The 22,080-nt window shown below is 41.4% G+C and overlaps 1 protein-coding gene across 1 annotated transcript in view; it reads right to left on the reverse strand.

Annotated features, from left to right (window-relative positions):
• grik4 (glutamate receptor, ionotropic, kainate 4) overlaps positions 1 to 22,080 on the reverse strand; it is a 371,059-nt gene that overhangs the window by 126,236 nt on the left and 222,743 nt on the right. Inside the window, exon 5 of the mRNA XM_020047780.2 lies at positions 12,696 to 12,793. Coding sequence (XP_019903339.1) covers positions 12,696 to 12,793 — 98 coding nt within the window. The remainder of the gene's footprint in view (positions 1 to 12,695; positions 12,794 to 22,080) is intronic.

The raw sequence follows: 22,080 nt of genomic DNA on the forward strand, positions 1-22,080 counted from the left end.
TTGCGGAGGGTGGGGTGGGGGGGGGGGGGGGTCACACCCAAGCAGAAACGTCCGCCAGGCATGCAGAAACGTCCGCCAGGCATGCAGAAACGTCCGCCAGGCATGCATAAATATGTCACCACCTGGGTGTCAGAAATGGGGGAACAAGACAATTATGCCTCATTTTCACTGGTGCCACACACTGGTGTTTTAAGCTAAAGTCCAGAATTTGATCTGTTTCCATTGACACGGACCGGCGCCAGTCGGCCAGTAGGCCGTGGCCGAGTAGCCTGGCTCTCACTTTATGCCAAGCCCCGGGCTTTAGGACTTAGGGTGCGGTTTGCAGGTCGACATGTTACTTGCTGTGAAAATGCCACAAGAATAGCAATGTGTATTACTTACTTAGTCTTAGGCTTCTCGTGATGGGTTTCATTTGATCGAACAAACAGATCCCTGATAAAATAAAGAAAATGAAGCAAAACTAAAGTAAAGCAAAGACGCACAAAGGAAAGAGTCGGAATGACCAAAGTTGGTACGATGCCTTTAACTCAATAGAATCATGGAGCTGTGAATTATTTTTTATTTTACTACCAGAAAAATATTGCCTTTTATTATTCATAACCAGAAAGCCAATTTGCAGTGATAGTTTACTCTTCCCACCCCATTTGAGCCCCTCCTTAAATTCTTGGTACCAAAGGTATAGTCGAAACAGGAAAGTCTAGAGCCAACAATAGCAGAAAACACTGGGGGAGCACCAGCGGAAATGCGGCATGTGAAGAGTGTCATTCGCATAGCAAAGACAGGACAGAACATGAAGCATGAACCCTGGTGAATCATCCCCAGGAAGCCTATCAAGACGCAAAGCTCATTGAAATGGTCTCCATTGGGCATCTGGTAGATGACAAGAATGTTAAGCTTGAAGGGACAAGTGAAATTGGCAGCTTGGAATTATAAAAGAGGATATGGACAGGCGAGCGGGAGGGAAGTTAACAAATCTTGACACTGAAGAAGTTGCCATGTGCCACAACTACAAGGTCCAAACACAGTCAAATAAAGGGGGAGCAGCTGGAGCAGAAGTGTTTTCTGGGATAATCCATGTCTCTCTCAAGGCCATAACGTTATGACCACCTGCCAAATATTGCGTAGGTCCCCTTTTGCTGCCAAAACAGCCCTGACCCGTCAAGGCACGGACTCCACTAGGCCTCTGAAGGTGTGCTGTGGTATCTGGCACCAAGCTGTTAGCAGCAGATCCATTAAGTCCTGTAAGTTGCGAGGTGGGGCCTCCATGGATCGGACCTGTTTGTCCAGCACATCCCACAGATGCTCAATTAAACTGAGAACTGGGGAATGTGGAGGCCAAGTCAAAACCTTGAACTCCTGAAACCATGATGCTCACGTGCCCATTGTAGGGGCTTTCGGCAGTGGACAGGAGTTAACATGGGCACCCTGACTGGTCTGCGGATACCCAGCCCCATATGCAACCAACTCTGATGCAGTGTGTGTTCTGACACCTTTCTATCATTACTTTTCAGAAATTTAAGCTACAGTAGCTCATCTGTTGGATTGGACCACACAGGCCAGCCTTCGCTCCCCACATGCATCAGTGAGCCTTTGCCACCCATGTCCCTGTCGCCGGTTCACTGCTGTTCCTTCCTTGGACCACTTTTGATAGGTACTGACCACTGCAGAATGGGAACACCCCACAAAGGCTGCAGTTTTGGAGATGATCTGACCCAGTTGTCTAGCCATCACAATTTGGCCCTTGTCAAAGTCACTCAGATCCTTACTTTTTTTCCTGCTTATATTTTTCCTGCTTAAAACACATCAACTTTGAGGACAGAATGTTCATTTGCTACCTAATATATCCCACCCACTGACAGGGGCCATGGTAACGAGATTATATTTGTCATTCACTTCATCTGTCAGCGGTCATAATGATATGGCTGATTGGTGTACAGTATATCGTTACGCAACGGCTGAAAAGTACCAAGTGGATAAATATTTCTGAGAGACAAAAATTGAAAAACCTGAGAGGGGAATCGAACTGGGGTCAATTCATTGAAGGTCAGGGATGATCCCACATGACCACAGAGCTTTCTGGTGGTCATGCTGCCTCCATATAGTCTCCAAATGCAAATTTTATCCCAGCCATTACATTTTAGCTGAAATAACGTAGGCAATAGAATGTTTATTAAGGCAACTAAAGTGTACTCATGTACAAAGAATACTGTAGATGGTCGTCCATATAATAACAGTTGAATAACTAACCACTACACTATGTGAACTATAAGGAAATCCAAAGCATTGGCTGAATCTTAAATCACATACTACAAGTACGTACTTCGCGGATGATGGTGAAGTAGGTACTGTGTTGTACATAGTAAGCTAGTATGCCAGTATTACTACTCGGAATAGTCTTAAGAAATGAGCAATTTCTAGCGAGGCTGAAGATCTACTTTACACTGCCAAAGTTATTTCATTTCATGGCGCAATAACATTCGTTTTTCTTTCATTCATGAATGACATTGACACAATAACTAACTAATATAGGTGAAGATAACTGACTATTTTGTCAAGTAAAAAGATCAGAGAATCGTGGAAACTCTTTTAGTGGGCAAGGGGTTTATGATCTATAGGCAATTGCCCCAAAAAGCATGCAGGGATGCGTACTTCGAAAATCCACCAGAAATAGTCGCAATATAACCATAAACAGTTTTGTTTTAGGCTTACTATAACATAGCTACTGAAGGTTGTAGCCAGTGAAGTTTTGAACAAATCCTAATGCATCATTTGTTTTCTCTGCAGTGAGGCTTAAACACTGGTCACCTGCATGGCAGGCTGCGTCTCTAACCACTACGCTATTTAACAAGGGGTAGTCACTCATTCAGTAAGACATTCACCTTTCGTGGCTGTTTCAGTTTACGCGGTCTGGCAAAAATGTCTAAGAATAAATGATGTAGTAAAACCTGCTAAATGGTGAAAATAAACCCACCCTTGTGACCAATAACCCCACCTCCCGCTCAATTTCGAACTCTCCCTCACAACAGTATATCAATTTAGATTTCTTATTCAATAGTATTGACATTTCACATAATGGCGTCTAGCAAATCACTATTTAATTTAATGAATCAATGCTCCCAATCACTGATGCAGCCCACCCACACGCCACATCTAGAACTTTCACAGCTGACTGAGGTTGAACATAATATAACATAAAATTTAACCTTAAACAATAAAAATCTTTCTTCAGATTATTAGCTCCCATTTCACAGCTCATACAGCTGATGGAATGTTGATCAGCAAAGCCATTACTTAGAAGATTTTCAGCAGCAATTCAAGCAAAACAAAGGATTACAATGCAGGAACGGTCAGCTATGAGTTCACAGCACTGGACCTACACAACTGCTTCCTGTCACTGGAAGAGAAAAAAAACATTCACAAAACAGGTACTGTTTTCATTAGTTACACAATTGTCTAAATCCAGATGGGCTACAGTATGCTTCTATACAGCATCACTTAGAGCCTCCAAAATTGATTCAGAGCTCTCCGAATGATAAATTGAGCGTGGGTAATGGGTTGATCACATAGCAGGGGCTGTCGTAAGACATATTTTCATGTGTCCCCTATTTACTAGGCCTCCTGTCAGCTTGCCAGCGTTTCCCAGTAAAGAATTATGAACACAGACAGTCACTGAGAACAGACAGGATGTAACTGACCCCACAGCACCTTCCCAGCCCTAGTCACTTACACACATACACACACACACCACACAACCCAACACAAAAGACACACACAATGGCAAAACATCCTGTATTCCATTCTTGCTAGTTATGCTGTATGTAGCTTCTGTTATTTCTGTCAGTTTGTAGACTTTTCATTAAATTATTAGCAACATAAATATAGGATCCTGGGGATGCAGGATTGACATACTGAATTACAAGACATTGATACAATACATTGATACAATATCATCATGTCAAAAGTAGTTTGGTTTGGAATCTCCCTGGCAAAGAATATTGCCATGTGCCATATTGTAATGTGATTTGGATTCAGTAATTGCTGAAAACAGCAGTGTTACTTTGGACCTAGTATTTATTATTTAATAATTTATTTGACCAGATAAGTTAGAGACTTTCATTTCTTTTTCAAATGAGCTCTGGCCAAGGAAGCCTCATACATTGTGAAATATAGAACAGTGTAAGAGGAAGAAAAACAACATCCCAACCTCAAAAGGTGCCAGTGCATAGAATTTCAAAAGAGCAGGTTTAAATATATGAGCAGTTAAAACCAATATTTGCAACACATTAAACCAAGCCTGTGAATGTTCTCTGTAGTTTTCTATTGTTTGTAGGGGTTATTTAAATTTAAATAAATAAATCTGTAATTAATGATGATGAGAAAAACTATCTTTTTGTGGTTAAATGAGCAGTACTTGTGAGTCCTGTGCTTAAACGAGCAGTACTTGGGAGTCCTGTGCTTAAACGAGCAGTACTTGGGAGTCCTGTGCTTAAACGAGCAGTACTTGGGAGTCCTGCGTTTAAACGAGCAGTACTTGGGAGTCCTGCGCTTAAACGAGCAGTACTTGGGAGTCCTGCGCTTAAACGAGCAGTACTTGGGAGTCCTGCGCTTAAACGAGCAGTACTTGGGAGTCCTGTGCTTAAACGAGCAGTACTTGGGAGTCCTGTGATTAAACAAGCAGTACTTGGGAGTCCTGTGATTAAACGAGCAGTACTTGGGAGTCCTGTGCATAAACGAGCAGTACTTGTATTGACTCACGGTGTTAACAAACATTAGTGTGTTCGCTTAGCCAGTTACACTTCATATGAAATATGATTCTGCCAATCAACAAGATATATTGTGCTACGCAATCCTGATCACTTTCACTCACATTATTTATTTTCATACATGTTTCATGTCAACAGTCTTTGTACAATGTTATAAGCCGCCCAAATCTGCTGCAATCCGCTATAAAACATTTACAATATAGTAATTGCAGAGAAACCTGTTGGCTGAGTGACTTAAATAAAAATGTGACCGCAGATTTGTTCGTGCCAAAGGCCTTCAGTATCACTTACAGCACAATCAAGAGGATTAATAAGAATTGGAAGGTAGTACTTCCAAAATGTGGCCTGTATGGTAGGGTGGCAACTAGGATACCATTACTCAAGAAAGCTCACTTTAAATAAATGTATGTAGCTATGCAAGAAGAGATTTTGTGATCTGACAAAACAAAATTGGTACTTTTTGGCTTAAATTCAAAATGCAAACCGAACTCAGCCCATTCCCCAAAATGATGGCAAAACAAAAATGATGGTAGATTTTCTGTGCATTGTAATTTAGCCCAATAGGTTTTATACGAATACATTTTAAACACAATATTTTCTAGTGCTTCTACACTTTGTGTTGTGCTTCTAACATTTAATAAATTGGGATTACCCATACCACCAATTATACAATGTAGATAAAAAAAAATATTTCTACAATTACACATTATTCATTCACTGTCACTCTCAAGTAATATTAAATTACTTAATTGTGACTGGTTGACGGCATCTGAAGTCAGAAAATGTGATACTGTAGCACATACTAGATGAATAATCACTTTTGATAATCATTGTTAATCAGTGTTATAAATATGACTACTGCGTTAAACACGCACCCCAGGCAATAATAAAGAACAACAATATTCTCCATCATAATCCAGTCTTCCTTCAAACTGTTTGTAATAAAGTGGCTAAAGCACTCTCCCTTCCTCAGTCCCATACACCCATCAGCCTGTCCTCGGCCTGTTGTCCTCTGCTAAGATTGACTATCGATATAGCCACTTTGGAAAAGGAGACCATTAGTGAGATCTCACCTTCAAGGTAATGATAGGGGCAATTTGACCTTTTCCCATTGTGAGAGGATACACCAGCAGCCATTAGACCAACTCATTGAAATGCTGTCATGTTCTGGCCTGGATGACGCAGCACACATGACGACATAGCAAAGAGCCTTGACTGTCATGGACAGGAGGCCCATAAAAGTTCAATAATTGCAAAAAATCTCTACAGATGTTTTGATTATATATGTTATTTGCAAGCACAACACAACCCATGTTTGAACATTAATTTGCTAAATTCCAACTAGAGATAAGGAAACAAGTTGATAGCTAAAGTTACGCTAGTTGGCCAGCTAGCCAAACTAACTACACAGTTGGGGGAAACATCTCTGCGATTAAGAGTTTGTGGATTTCAGATTTCATTAGGATCCCCATTAGCTGTTGTAAAAGCAGCAAATACCCTTTAACGCAAAGGATAAACCATGACACAATGCTGATATTAATAGACAAGAACAACTCAAGGACAGAACATGCAACTGTTAGATGGGCACTGTGTAAAATCCAGCCTCTAACGTTTACAAGACTGAATTTTAAACAATGACACGACTTTTCTCCTCCTCGCCTTCCCTTACCGAACGAGACCGGAATAGTATTAGCTAGTCCAGGGTGGTTTTGGGAGGGGGGATAGTACTGCGAGTGTCCAAAGCATGTGTGAGGAGACTACAAGTGAATACATACAGATACCAGCGAGAATGTTTAATAGGGAATATCTCAGGCACCTACAACTACTTTGTAGAAATATATATTTAAAAAAAAATCTACTACTAGGAAAGAAGAAATCTTAACTTACGGACACTTTCTGAAAAAATCTTCAAAATAACTTTGGGAGAACAGAGACTCTAAGGCCAGCATTCAGCCACATATCAACTAGGCTAGATACACACAAATACGTTCACAGGTATACAATTTATTTACTGGTAGGTTGAATAAAAGATGCTTTGTGCAGTAAAGGTTTCTTAAACAGTTTTTTAAAGTTTAGCTGTTCCCTTCAGCAATCTAATGTCTCTTTACCAGTGGTTCTTCTATATACAGGGGGTACTTGAAAAGACTCTTGCCTTTAAAATGAATGTGAAGGAGTTCTTCAAGAGAAGAGTGGGTAGAGCTACATTTCGTTTGCTCTATACTGCAAAAGACTGGATTTGAAATCAAACACTATCATGTTAATGTATGGATTCTAAGCTTTTGTTTGATAGTACAAATAAATGTCACAGAATCTCTCAGTAATCTCACCACGTTCTCTCTTTGTGGTTCCCTCCATACATTGAACGTTGTTGATATTGCCACCTCGTTTTCAAAACCTGAGCGAGTCAGGTGTGTAATATTCAACCAACTTAGGTTTCGTTCAATGTCACATGACCAAACGTGCTTCTGTGTATATGTTCCTATGTGGAGATGGGAGAACTTTCCAGAAGAACAACCATCTCTGCAGCACTCCACCAATCAGAACTTTATGGTAGTGGCAAGACGGAAGCCAATCCTTATTAAAAGGCACATGACAGCCTGTTAGGAGTTTGCAAAATGGCACCTTAAAGGACTCGAAGACCATGAGAAACAAGACCGCTCATTACCTGGCCAATGCCATCACTGTGGCTAAGTATGGTGGTGGCAACATAATGCTGTTTGGAATGTTTATCAAAGGCAGGGACTGGAAGTCAGAATCAAAGGAAAGATAAACCGAGCAAAGTACAGACATATCCTTAATGAAAACCTGCTCCAGAGCACTCAGAAACTCAGATCAGGATGAAGGTTCACCTTCCAACAGGACAAGGATTCTAAGCACACAGCCAAAACAACACAAGAGTGGTTTCAGGACAAGTCTGTGAATGTCCTTGAGTGGCCCAGCCAGAGCCCGGATTTGAACCTCATCAAACATCTTGGATTTTCACCAGAAAATGACTGTGCAATGATGTTCTCCATCCAGCCTGACAGAGCTGGAGAGGATCTGCAGAGAAGAATCAATTTTTGAACAAGGCTGTTATGTAGCAAAATGTGGAAAAGTCAATGAGGGTCGGCATACTTTTCGAATGCTATGTATTTAGTATGCTCTCTCAAAGTGCACTGTATATAGTATACTCTATCGAAGTGCACTGTATATAGTATACTCTATTGAAGTGCACTGTATATAGTATACTCTATCAAAGTGCACTGTATATAGTATGCTCTATCAAAGTGCACTGTATAGAGTATGCTCTATCGAAGTGCACTGTATAAAGTATGCTCTATCGAAGTGCACTGTATATAGTTTGCTCTATCAAAGTGCACTGTATAGAGAATGCTCTATCGAAGTGCACTGTATAAAGTATGCTCTATCAAAGTGCACTGTATAGAGTATGCTCTATCGAAGTGCACTGTATATAGTATACTCTATCGAGGTGCACTGTATATAGTATGCTCTATCAAAGTGCACTGTATAGAGTATGCTCTATCGAAGTGCACTGTATATAGTACGCTCTATCGAAGTGCACTGTATATAGTATGCTCTATCAAAGTGGACTGTATATAGTATGCTATATCGAAGTGCACTGTATAAAGTATGCTCTATCGAAGTGTAATGTATATAGTATACTCTATCGAAGTGCACTGTACATAGTACACTCTATCAAAGTGCACTGTATTTAGTATATAGTATTCTCTATTGAAGTGCATTGTATATATATATATACACATTATCTCACAAAAGTGAGTACACCCCTCACATTTTTTCATGATAACTTTTCATGTGAAAACACTGAAGAAATTACACTTTGAGTGTACAGCTTGTATATCAGCGTAAATTTGCTGTCCGCTCAAGATAACACAACACACAGCCATTAATGTCTAAACCGCTGGCAACAAAAGTGAGTACACCCCTACGTGAACATTTCCAAATTGGGCCCAAAGTGTCAATGTTTTGTGTGGCCACCATCATTTTCCAGCACTGCCTTAACCCTCTTGGGCATGGAGTTCACCAGAGCTTCACAGATTGCCACTGGAGTCCTCTTCCACTCCTTCATGACGACAGCTGGTGGATTTTAGAGACCTTGCGCTCCTCCAACTTCCGTTTGAGGATGCCCCACAGATGCTCAATAGGGTTGTCTGGAGACATGCTTGGCCAGTCCATCACCTTTACCCTCAGCTTCTTTAGCAAGGCACAGGTCGTCTTGGAGGTGTGTTTGGGGTCATTATCATGTTGGAATACTGCCCTGCGGCCCAGTGTCCGAAGGGAGGGGATCTGCTTCAGTATGTCACAGTACATGTTGGCATTCATGGTTACCTCAATGAACTGTAGCTCCCCAGTGCCAGCAGCACTCATGCAGCCCCAGACCATGACACTCCCACCACCATCCTTGACTGTAGGCAAGACACACTTGTCTTTGTACTCTTCACCTGGTTGCCGCCAGACACACTTGACACCATCTGAACCAAATATGTTTATCTTGGTCTCATCAGACCACAGGACATGGTTCCAGTAATCCGTGTCCTTAGTCTGCTTGTCTTCAGCAAACTGTTTGAGGGCTTTCTTGTGCATCATTTTTAGAAGAGGCTTCCTTCTGGGACGACAGCCATGCAGACCAATTTGATGCGGTGTGTGGCGTATGGTCTGAGCACTGACAGGCTGACCCCCCACCCCTTCAACCTCTGCAGCAATGCTGGCAGCACTCATACATCTATTTCCCAAAGACAACCTCTGGATATGACGCTGAGCATGTGCATTCAACTTCTTTGGTCGACTGTTTGGTGGCCTGTTCTGAGTGGAACCTGTCATGTAAAACCGCTGTATGGTCATGGCCACCATGCTGCAGCTCAGTTTCAGGGTCTTAAAAATCTCCTTATAACATAGGCAATCTTTATGGAGAGCAACAATTTTTTTTCAGATCCTCATAGATTTCTTTGCCATGAGGTGCCACTTTTGTGAGATACTGTATATACGTATATTAATAACCAAAGGTCTCTCATTTCAGGACAGTGTCAATAAATAAGCTACCAATGTTCTTCTGATTCAGCTTTTCAACAAAATACTTGCTTGTCGGTTCCTTCATGACATCTACAGTATGACAAGGCAAATGAGGACAGTAATGTGAATAAGGATAAGACAACAGAGTAGAGCACAGTATTTACATTTACATTCCAAGTTAATTTAAACATCCCAACCTCAAGCTATAAGGGTGGGATGTTTAAAATTCTAAAGTAGTAAATAGTAACAGGGTACATGTGGGAACTGCACGCACAGTAAGACCAGAGCCTGTTATTTCCTTGTCTTGGCAGAGACCAAGAACCAGTGACTTGAATCACATAACATGTATATGCCATGTAACAAAATTTTTGCTGTAATAAAAAAAATAAAGATGGTAGATTTTCACTAGATCCGTATATCGCTTTAGTGAGGAGGAAACGTATATATATAAATTATGTGGTAGTGACACCTGACCATCACACCTCTATGGGCTTGCTGGACATCCCATTCCAAAACCTGGGGCATTTATTTAGACCCCCCCCCTGCTATAACAGCTGCCACTGTTCTGGGAAGGCTTTCCACCAGATTTTGGAGTGTCTCTGTGGACATTCAGTCAAAAGAGCATTTGTGAGGTCAGGCACTGATGGATGAGGCCTGACTCACAATCACCGTTCCAATTCATCCCAAAGGTGTTCTATGGGGTTGAGGTCAGGGTTCTGTGCAGGCCACTCGAGTTCCTCCACACCAACCTCGTCGAACCATGTCTTTATGGACCCCACTTTGCTTCCAGAGACAGTTTGGAACTCTGTAGTGAATTATGCAACAGATGATGCAAATCAGCAGTCCCGCTCTGTGAGTTTGCGTGGTCTACCTTTGTGGCTGAGCTGTTGATGCTCCTAGACACTCCCACACATAAGGCAGACATTTCACGAACTGACTGCACTGTCATAGTCACGAACTGACTATGACAGTGCAGGTTTAAAGTCACTCAGCTCTTCAGTATGACCAGTTGTACTGACAATGTTTGACTATGGAGATTTCATGGCTGTGTGCTGGAGTTAATGCACCTGTGAGCAATGGGTGGGGCTGAAACACCTGAACTCAATAATTAGTAGGGTGTAAAAATACATTTGGCCATATATTGTATCTAATATGATTAGGCTACACCCTTGCATTATATTCAGCTACAGTTGGAAAAAGCATAAACATTAACACACAGTACAAATAGTTTACAGTTCACTAGTAGAAGTAGCTAATAATTCATGTTTTCTCAACTCTCCATTAAATGTGGTTGTTCTATGAAGGAAGCCAGGGATTGTTATGCAAAATGTTCAGACAGTAGCTCGAACAGCAAAGTAAGTGCATTCGCATTTGTTAATAAATTATACACTACAATTGTGCCCACAGATCTCAGTAGTTAATTCCACTGGCATGGTTGTATGATAAGCAAGGTTTAAATCATTTGCCATTATAATGACAGTAACTAGCATCTATGGCTGTGTAAACGCAATGGCGATGGCCACAGCTCTTCCTTGACAGCACACAGGTCATTTGCCCACCAAATAATCCCAGCCAAACAACTCGACTGGGATCTGAAGTTTTCATGTTGTATTCCAGGGCAAAGCAGGAAATACACACATTTAGAATTATATCCCTTTGTGCTCATTATAGTGGAAACAGCTAGGAGGTTTGATTTTGACACTGAGTATAGCCAAAAAGAGACATGAGGTTGCTGTGGAGTTTTGAAGCACATTGCAGTGATTCGAAATTGAGTTGTTGCTATGTTTGTTTCTACCTCCAGTAGTTTGGCTCATGGGAGGTACTAAGCAAGCAAGAAGCTCACAAATGGAACTTTTACTGAAAAAAGAAAGTCTGCACAACACTACAACCCGGAAAATAAGTGGGGAATCTGTTCTAACAGTCCCATATGCCTTAAGGTGTGGCGTCTCGTGTGGTGTATGGGCCAACGAATACATTACAGAAAGTTAACTTGTTGAAGAATGTAAGATTCATCTTTATGTTAATGCATTCACACAGGGAATGAGCTCAGAGTCAGAAAACCTCATAGGGACGGGCAGCGTTAAATCTGCAGGGAGTCCAAGCCTAAAGACCGATCAAATGGTCACCATATCTCATTATTGGGCATGTATGGTATTATACAAGTAGACACATTTTAAACTGTAGCGCTATGCAATTACTACACTGTAGCCTATGCAAACCATCCACAAATCAATGGATACTAATGAAACATTTAAAAACATACAGTAACAACCCAATAGTCCTTGAGTTGAAAACTTCTAAATTCATATTTCACAAAACACTTGGCAGAGCCAAGCCAATTACAAATCAGCAGAGAGCTGATTGGATAAGTTCAATGTTGTACTGCATTTAGCCCCTGACTCTTGGGCCCCACTGGAACATAACTTTGTTCAATTCACAAAACAGGAGTCCAAAACAATTGATTTGTATAACATTTTACTATCAGCTGTGGCACTGAAAAGATCAATAAGGCAGGGCCAGATCACCGAACAGGCACACAAGCATGTGGCCTCCCACCTCCAAATATATACACAGTGTATTTTTACATTAGTGGCCCCTGGGAGGCCCCAGTCTGAGACCGCAAGATGGCATACGATAGCCAAATGTGAAGAATAGACACAATTTTGCTTTAAAGCTACAACTGTGACTCTCAGCCTAAAACAATAACAGTATCAAATATTATAATACAGCACAATATAGCCCCCCCCCCAAAAAAAAAGAAAAGAAAAAAGAAAATGAAATATCTCCTAGTAGTTTATGCCCGAGGGCCCATAGAAATGACACCTGATATTGTTCCATTACACTCTATGACTGGCAAGCAGTGCAATTGTCATATAAAAAATAAATAAAGGCAGCACTCACCTCTTTCTCGCCACAGATATTACTAATGATGGAGTTGGAAGCAGGGCTGGCAGAGGGACCCAGGACAGCTACCACTCCCTTGGAAAGGATCTGGCACACTGTCAACACAGAGGCCAGCACCAAGTCAGAAAGAGCCTGGTGAAAGTACCACATTCACATATTGAATAACTGTGTGAGTACGGTTTAATGCAGAATGACTAGTCTCAACCAGCAGTTCCCACAGGTTAGTCCTCAAGCATCAAATGCTCTGTGGGGGTTTTGGATTAGCCACCTATTCACTTGATCATGTTCTATGGATGTGATGACTTCGAGCCCTCTGTATATTTCAACTGACAAACACTAACAACACATTGTGTCACAAAACTATTGTTTTGTTTGTTGATGCATATGTCAAATTCACCAGGCCTAATATCATGACATAGAATCAGTCAATGACCAGTAGGGGGAAACAAGCGTCTAAAAGGGAAAACATTTACGGAAGAAGGAAATACAACATTAATATTTTCACTCAACTACACACGAGTTTGGGCTTTAATCTTCTGTGCATGGGGAACAAAATGCAAATTCAGGTGGGGCTGTAATCCCTGTCTTTAATTAACACTCCAAGGTAGTGAGGAGGTATACCACTGTTTTGAGATGAGGGTAGCTTCCCCAAACCAACCCTATTCCCTTTTTAGTTCATTACTTTTGACCAAGGCGGTGGGGTGTAGGGTGCCATTTGGAACACAGAGGTGGAGAGAGACTAACTAGCTGGGGTTGAGGATTGCCACCAAATAAGGGAAAGATGTATAAAGGAAGAGGAAATGGGGGCTATTTATGAGCCAGTGGAGCAGAGCTCCAGATATAAAATTAGAGAAGCAGTGAATCAAATGATTAATAAATAATCCCTTAGTCATCCAATAGAGTCTGTCCGCCGTCCTCCCCTCCCACCATGGCATAACCCAACAGAGACCAAACCAGCCTGACAGGCAGGGACATCGCTAGGCCTATTTTTTATAGGCCTAACGAATTCATTAGCCCTACCTAAATAAATCAATATATTAGTCAATATATATTCTCTGTGATTGCTTTTTTCGTTAACCGTTCCATAATTTTTTAAACTTCTTCCAGATTGTATAGAAGTGTATAAAATCGTGTTCATTTGGCAGCATGTTCTGTTAGGTTTGATGCTTTGAACATAACTCGTAAATCGGAAGAGAGCTTCCTTCTGTAAATAGTAGCTACTGTACCATCTTCCTACTATCGGCCATTGGTTTCTAGTGGTCGGAGAAAAAAATCCTCTCAAGTTCAAAATGTAAATGCAATAAAAACAACGGTAAGTTTTGCTAATAAATAGAACCTTTCAGCTGGCCTATCACCATTTTTTATAGAAATGTATGGAGGTTAAACCTTTTTTTTAGGTTTGAAAAATGTAATGTATGGAAAAAGTTTTAGACAAGTTGCAATTCCTGAAACTCGACTACATCATGGTCTGTCGCACAAGTCATGGGACGGTGTCCGGGGTCCTATTTTTTTTAGCAACATTGCTAGCCAACTACCTAAAAATATTAATGTATGTTTATTTTAGTATTTTAGTATAACGATAATACGTCTTTTAATGCCTTCAAAAGTTGAGGCCAATTAATAAATCTGTTTTGAAATAATGTTCATTTACTATGAACTATAGCTGATGTTTCTCTCTCACTCTCTCAAAATAAAATCCCAAAAGTATTTTGGCTACATAGTACAGACAGCGGGCAAAACAGCGGGTGTGGGAGGAGTTTGGGGAAGCCATGGAGAAGGACTTTCGGTCGGCACCAAGGTGTTTCTGAAAAACCGTCCGCCACCTCAGGAGGGGAAAACGGGGAACTATCCAAGCTGTGTACAGTAAGGATGGAACACTGTTGACCTCAACTGAGGAGGTAATTGGGCGATGGAAGGAACACTGAGGAACTCCTAAATCCCACTAACACGCCCTCTATAGTGGAGGCAGAGCTGGAGGCGGATGGGGAAGCATCGTCAATCTCCATGGCAGAAGTCACTGAGGTACCCAAACAACTCCACAGTGGCAAAGCTCCGGGGATTGACGAGATCCGTCTAGAAATGTTGAAAGCTTTGGGTATGGAGGGGATGTCTTGGATGACACACCTCTTCAACATTGCGTGGGAGTCGGGGAAAGTGTCTAAGGAGTGGCGGACCGGGGTGGTGGTTCCCCTGTTCAAAAAGAGAGACCAGAGGGTGTGTGCCAATTACAGGGGTATCACACTTCTCAACCTCCCTGGGAAAGTCTACTCAAAGCTACTGGAAAGGAGGGTTCGGCGGATAGTCGAACCTCAGATTGAAGAGGAACAATACGGATTCCGTCCTGGTCGCGGAAAAACCGACCAGCTCTTTACTCTTGCAAGGATCCTGGAGGGGGCCTGGGAATATGCCCATCCAGTCTACATGTGTTTGGTGGATCTGGAGAAGGCGTATGACCGGGTCCCCCGGGAGATACTCTGGGAGATGCTGTGGGAGTATGGGGTGAGGAGGTCCCTTTTGAGGGCTATCCAATCCCTGTACGTCCAAAGTGAGAGCTGTGTTTGGGTTCTCAGTAGTAAGTCGGACTCGTTCCAAGTGGGGGTTGGCCTCCGCCAGGGCTGCACTTTGTCACCAATCCTGTTTGTTACTTTTATGGACAGGATATCGAGGTGTAGTCGGGGTGGGGAGGGGTTGCAGTTTGGTGGGCTGGGGATCTCATCGCTGCTTTTTGCAGATGATGTGGTACTGATGGCATCATCGGTCTGTGACCTTCAGCACTCACTGGACCGGTTCAAAGCCAAGTGCGAAGCGGTTGGGATGAGGATTAGCACCTCTAAATCTGAGGCCATGGTTCTCAGCAGGAAACCGATTGAGTGCCTCCTCCAGGTAGGGAATGAGGCGTTACTCCAAGTAAAGGAGTTCAAGTATCTCGGGGTCTTGTTCGCGAGTGAGGGGACAATGGAGCGGGAGATTGGCCAGAGAATCGGAGCAGCGGGGGCGGTATTGCATTCGCTTTACCGCACCGTTGTGACGAAAAGAGAGCTGAGCCGGAAGGCAAGGCTCTCGATATACCGGTCAATTTTCCTTCCTACCCTCACCTATGGTCATGAAGGCTGGGCCATGACCGAAAGAACAAGATCGCGAGTACAAGCGACTGAAATGGGTTTTCTCAGAAGGGTGGCTGGCTTCTCCCTTATGGATAGGGTGAGAAGCTCAGCCATCCGTGAGGAACTCGGAGTAGAGCCGCTGCTCTTTTGCATCGAAAGGAGCTAGTTGAGGTGGTTCTGGTAAGGATGCCCCCAGGACGTCTCCCTAGGGAGGTGTTCCAGGCACGTCCAGCTGGGAGGAGACCTCGGGGTAGGCACTTATGGCTTTTATTTTGAAAAAGAAAATCTGAGTTAGAACTGCTAGCATGATAACCTGCTGCTAGAAGAACGGCAATGAAGCCTCAAATGGCCATCTCTAGCTTACAGATATTATTAGTTTAGCCAACCTTCCAGTCAGTTTTTATAGGGTGAGAAGCTCAGCCATCCGTGAGGAACTCGGAGTAGAGCCGCTGCTCTTTTGCATCGAAAGGAGCCAGTTGAGGTGGTTCTGGTAAGGATGCCCCCAGGACGTCTCCCTAGGGAGGTGTTCCAGGCACGTCCAGCTGGGAGGAGACCTCGGGGTAGGCCCAGGACTAGGTGGAGAGATTATATTTCGACACCGGCCTGGGAACACCTCGGGATCACCCAGTCAGAGCTGGCAAATGTGGCTCGGGAAAGGGAAGTCTGGGATCCCCTGCTGGAGCTGCTGCCCCCGCGACCGGATAAGCGGATGAAGATGAGATGAGTACAGACTTTTTTGTGCCTTTTGTTGATGTTGGATGAATAGGGACAGAGTGGACTTTAATTTCTTTATTTGGATAGAATTTCTTATATTAGATCAACTATGAGACAGGTTTACTTTTAGCCAACACTGAACAAAAACAACCTTATTTTGTTGTCTGTAGTCCATTCTGTAAATTAACAATGGATTCTTCTGAAATCAATGTCTTCATATTAAAAATGTGTCAGTGCAACTCAAACACAAGAGCTGAGTACAGCGTCAAAGGAATGCCACTCATCTCCATATCCATATGTATAAACACATTAAAGCGTCCATACACAGGCGGCACAAAACCAGAAACACCTGGACAAAGCTTGGTGATCTCAGATGACTTTCCGTCCCGAAGTGATCCCGAACAGATCCTGAGTAAACGAGAATGAGCAGCTGTGGTGCTGTGGTGATGTGTGACGGCTACGGCCAGGCCAGCGGGCAGACACGTGCACCCATACACTCTGGGCAAGGGCCGGGCAACGCAGGTAGTGCTGGCTGTGTGACATTTCCCCCTGACTGGTGCCACTCATCCATCCCTAATCCTATTGCTGCCTGGTCATCGCCACTACACCACTAAATAAAAATGGTTTGCAAGCGGCCAGCAGAGCAGGAAGATACAGTTGTTTTATGTGATGAGGGGCTATCAGTCTTTTAAATCCTAGTGATTTTTCTGAATTATTCAAAATCAGGGTACAGTTGTCATTTTAAGGTGCCCCAGCTCAAAAAAATTGCCTATAGTAGTGATGGCCAAAGGAGGCTTCATTAGCGTTATTTTAGCAGCAGGATATTATGCTGGCAGCACTCATTTTCTTTATCACAATAAAAGCCATCATTGAAATTTATAAGGCAATATAGTTAACAATCTAGTCTGTAAAAAAGAACAGACAACAGCAGCTTTGGAACAGTCATTAAACATAAAATGTACTGACTAGATTGATAACTATATTGCCTTATATATTTCACTTATGGCTTTTATTTTGAAAAAGAAAATCTGAGTTAGAACTGCTAGCATGATAACCTGCTGCTAGAAGAACGGCAATGAAGCCTCAAATGGCCATCTCTAGCTTACAGATATTATTAGTTTAGCCAACCTTCTAGTCAGTTTTTGTCTGTGTTAAGGGCCAATAATCCACAGGGATCAAGGAATATTTGCTAAACAGACTGGTTTCCTGACTTTGAAAGAAAAGTATAATATTCTGATGTATTTTATCCAAATATCAGAACTAAAATCTACTTCTTGAAATTGTAATGCTTTGCTAAAATATTAGTGCACTTTGTTTGTTCAGAAGGCCATGTTAATAGGCAAATGGAAATGCTATTAGGATTCTTCCTAATCCTGTCCACCTCATTGTTCAGGGTAGTCATTCAAACAAGTACCGGTTACCAAGGAAACAAACCAAGGTTTACAGTATGAAATCCAGACATCAACATAACACTGGACTCCTGAAACATGTGTAACCCAAGAAAAATAAGTTCACTGGTAAAATAGTAAATGTTGTGCACTAGTCCACTTTTGGGGACTAGTTTTTAAGAATTTTGGGCTGGTTTTGAGCAGTCGTTTTTCTGGAAATCTTTTCTTAACCTGGCAACACTGCGTGAGAAGTGAATGGTTAGATGAAGAAAACGTGTTCAGAAAACTTTTGTCGTCTTGGCGAACGATATTTCCGTAAATCGTTTGTTTTACGTTTTATAGATTGTCTAAACCAATCAATCAATCAAATGTATTTATTAAGCCCTTTTACATGAGCAGTTGTCACATAGAGCTTGTACAAAACACCTGGCCTTAAACCCCTAGGAGCAAACATCAGTGTTGAATTTAAACAATAGGCTGTCACAAGGAACCTGTAATCCACAGTATTAATATATATATAGCTTGATTTATATTCAATGTTTAAGGTGTTTATATATCACATGTATTATGTTATCTTGCTCATTAGTCGAAGTGAGTAGCTAATAGTATACAGTATCAGAAGAACAGCACTGTTATGCTAGCGGATGTTAGCTACATTGTTCTATATAGAGCGTTGACTACTAACGTGCTGATGGGACTTACCTGAGGTACTGGATTGTTTCTTTTATTTCCTCTGTAGGAGTGAAGTGACCAAACAGTTTTGGGTCTCAATGTACGCGAGTGTCGTATTGGGCCTACAACATACACTGGCCAGTCTACCATGTGCTTGTGAATGCATACATTTGTGTGATAATTTGCTTTGGGGTAAATGTTTCATTCTTTGTTTTGTGGATGCTTGGTTTTACATATGTTGTCTATTACACAAACCAAGTAGACCAATGATAACTGTTTCATTTGAGTGTTTATTGCTAGTGCTGGTTGAAATCAGAGCCGTTGAAAAAGAGAGTTGCGACACTCCCATATGCCGCCATAGGAACTTTGGAATGCGGAAGTAACACGTGTCGTGGAGCAGCCAATAGTTCCAAACACTGATAGTTCCAGCACTGAAGACCATTAATATTAGGAGCTTCCGAAGTACGCTTGCTGGTAATTATTGTAATTTTGACTGTTAAACACATTTTCCGACCTCTCATGAATCTAGTCAGTAGTTTTGTTTTATGTAGCCAGTTTTAGTTAACTTGGATAAGATCATTAACTGTCAAAAGTTATACTGAGCACTACAAAAAAGGCAGGCAGCCGTTTTCAGATGTGCTGTCCAAGCTCTTTTAAAGAAGCACAAATAAACTGACAATGTTGAGGACCGTTGTGATCATCCAAAGAAAAACTTGCAGCAGCAGATGAAAGACACATTATGCCACAAACAGCATCATCCCTTGTTTTCGGAAGATGTTTAGCAGTGCCATCTGGTCAGAGCTGCAGAAAACAGTTGAACCCTGGTACACCCATCTATTGTCTGGAGAAGTCTGGTCAGAAGTGGCTGTCATTGAAGATTTGGGGCAAAAAGATGTACCTCCGACATAGAAAATAGGCCTGGATTTGCAGGAAAATGACAGCAGGTGCTCCGGACTTTATGTATGTAAATGTATGTGTGTGTGTGTGTATATATACATATACATACCTACATAGGTATATATATATATACAATTTATATATTATGGGTTAGGGTTAGTTGTGTACATATTTATACTTAAGAGTAGGCCTATACTAGTCTGTACAATGTGTACATCATATCGTATGGATGTATTATTCATTTTTTTGTGTGTGTGTGTTTTCTGATACATGGTACATCTATGATTAAGGAAGGATGCATGGGTACATTGGCCATACTGAAATCAATCCCATTAACAGTTATGGGTCGTATTTAGGAACTTGCTGCAAATATAGCTGCTGCAAATATAGCTGCTGCTGTCTGTCCCGCTTAAACTCATTCAAACTGGTTGACAGCGCAGCTCTGTTTGGAACTATTGAGAGCTATATAAACCACGTTACTGCATGGCGGCGAGATCATAGTGTGTCGCAACTCTCTTTTCAATGGCTCTGGTTGAAATGTGTCATATTAAAATGTGAATAATAATCTAAAATGTCAAAATCATATTTCCTTGATATAATTTCTTTATTATTAGTGTGTTAAGATTCAAAAGTTAATTGACTCTAGAGACTAAGATAAAAACGAAGTTAATACCTACAATTTGGTTAGGGTAATTGGGAATAATAAACAGATTGGTTATAAGAACTCAGGGCCCGCCCAAATGGCATAAACGTGGGATAGGGTGCTACACATGTAAACATGACCGCTCAATCTGGCCATAAAGATGGAGTTGGTTAGTTCTTTTATGATAAATTGTATCCATTCCACAAGATAGGCTTTGATTACTTAAAACAAAAAAAAACATGTACTTTCAAAATTTAATCCATAACATAATTAACTTTTGTAAGGATTAGAATACTCCATAACACTTTGTGCTAACCTCTACTATTTTAATAAAATATATCATAAAAGTTTCCTGCCATTCTGTTAATTCAGATGTTTTTAAAATAAGTAGTTCATAACTTGAATTCAGAAATCTTCTAAATATTTTAAACCCAGCAACGGCATTGAGAACTTAGTTTATTTTCAAACACATCGGCACCTTCTCTTAACTTCTTATAGACAAACCAACACCCTTTGAAGGAAGAATTGTAGACTAGTAGTTGACATCTGTATCTGAAACTAACAAATATTAAAGTTGACATATCTGTATTGAAAAAAATATCAACACAACATTTAAATTATTGGTCCAATGTTTCATGAGCTGAAATTAAACATAAGCGTTGTTTTTTTTTTTTTTTGCATCCCCGTTCGTAAGCATTTCTCCTTGATCATCCACCCACCTGACAGGTGTGGCAGAAACTGTTGAATGTTGTGTTTATATTTTTGTTTAGTGGATATTTTAAACTCAATAATGTTTTATCTGTCGATTCTACAGAGAAGCCCGGAAACTCCCTGCCCCCCTACTGCCCTGTTAGAGTCAAACTTACTGTACTTTCACCTTTTGTCAGTTCTGCTCATATATGTTGCGTACTACCAGCAGCCCCGTTACACATAGTAATTTCTGAATATGTGGAAATGTAAAGGGGCAATTTCTAAGATTTTTACTGTTCTACTAGCATAAATACATTCACAAATGACCAGTAGACATCTACCTACACATTTTATGTTAATGTTTCAAGTAATCTTTTTTCTACAAAATAGATTCAAGTGCCTGAAATATTCCACATTTAAACTATCTCGCCGGTCTATTTGTCAGTTTGCATTGACTTGTAATCCCCTTATACTCGCTTTAGACAATCGCAGGACTATCCTTCGAATCCCAAACCACCCTGGACAAGCTAATAATATACCGGTCTCATTTGGTAAGGGAAGGCGATGAGGAGACAAGTCGTGCAGGATTCTACACAATGCCCCTTTAATTAGTGATTAAAGGTGATTCTGATTGTCAAAATGCTTTGCAGTCAAAAGCAACTGTCTTTGTAATAAAACAAATCATCAAAACACGATTTAGGGATAAATTATAATCACAACAAGAATGAAAACGAAGCCACATGTAAACATTTTATTAAATCCAATTAGTGTTTAAGGCTCTGCTTCATCACAGTAACTCCACACCCGACTCTGGACAGTCAATGTCGAGATAGGGGTCTTCTGAAGCACATCGGATGCTGTTCTTATTCTTATGCTCCTCTCTCAATCAGGAAGTGTAGACGGGAATATTTACCTGGCTGAAGGAACACACTCTCCAGCCTCTTACTTTGATTGCGCTCACTGGCCCCCAAGCAGCCAAAAGGAGTCGCTAGAGTGTCCTAAGGCAAACATATTGGATTATTAATCCTTCCAAAGTTGCACATGTTTTGAATCTTGATCAGGCAAAGACTGTTGATTGGCTGCTAGACGTGGTTTGTGAGACTGAATCCCATGGGAATGGGAATTACTGCCCTAATCCAGTTTATAATAGCAATAAGGCACCTCAGGAGTTTGGGGTAAATTTCCAACATACCATAGCTAAGTGCTGCATCTAGGCGCGCCTCAAAGCTTTGTGCTTAAGAATAGTCCAACCTATACTTTATTACTTCAATATA

The sequence above is a fragment of the Esox lucius genome, chromosome 1 (assembly GCF_011004845.1).
Source record: "Esox lucius isolate fEsoLuc1 chromosome 1, fEsoLuc1.pri, whole genome shotgun sequence".
NCBI lineage: Eukaryota > Metazoa > Chordata > Actinopteri > Esociformes > Esocidae > Esox > Esox lucius.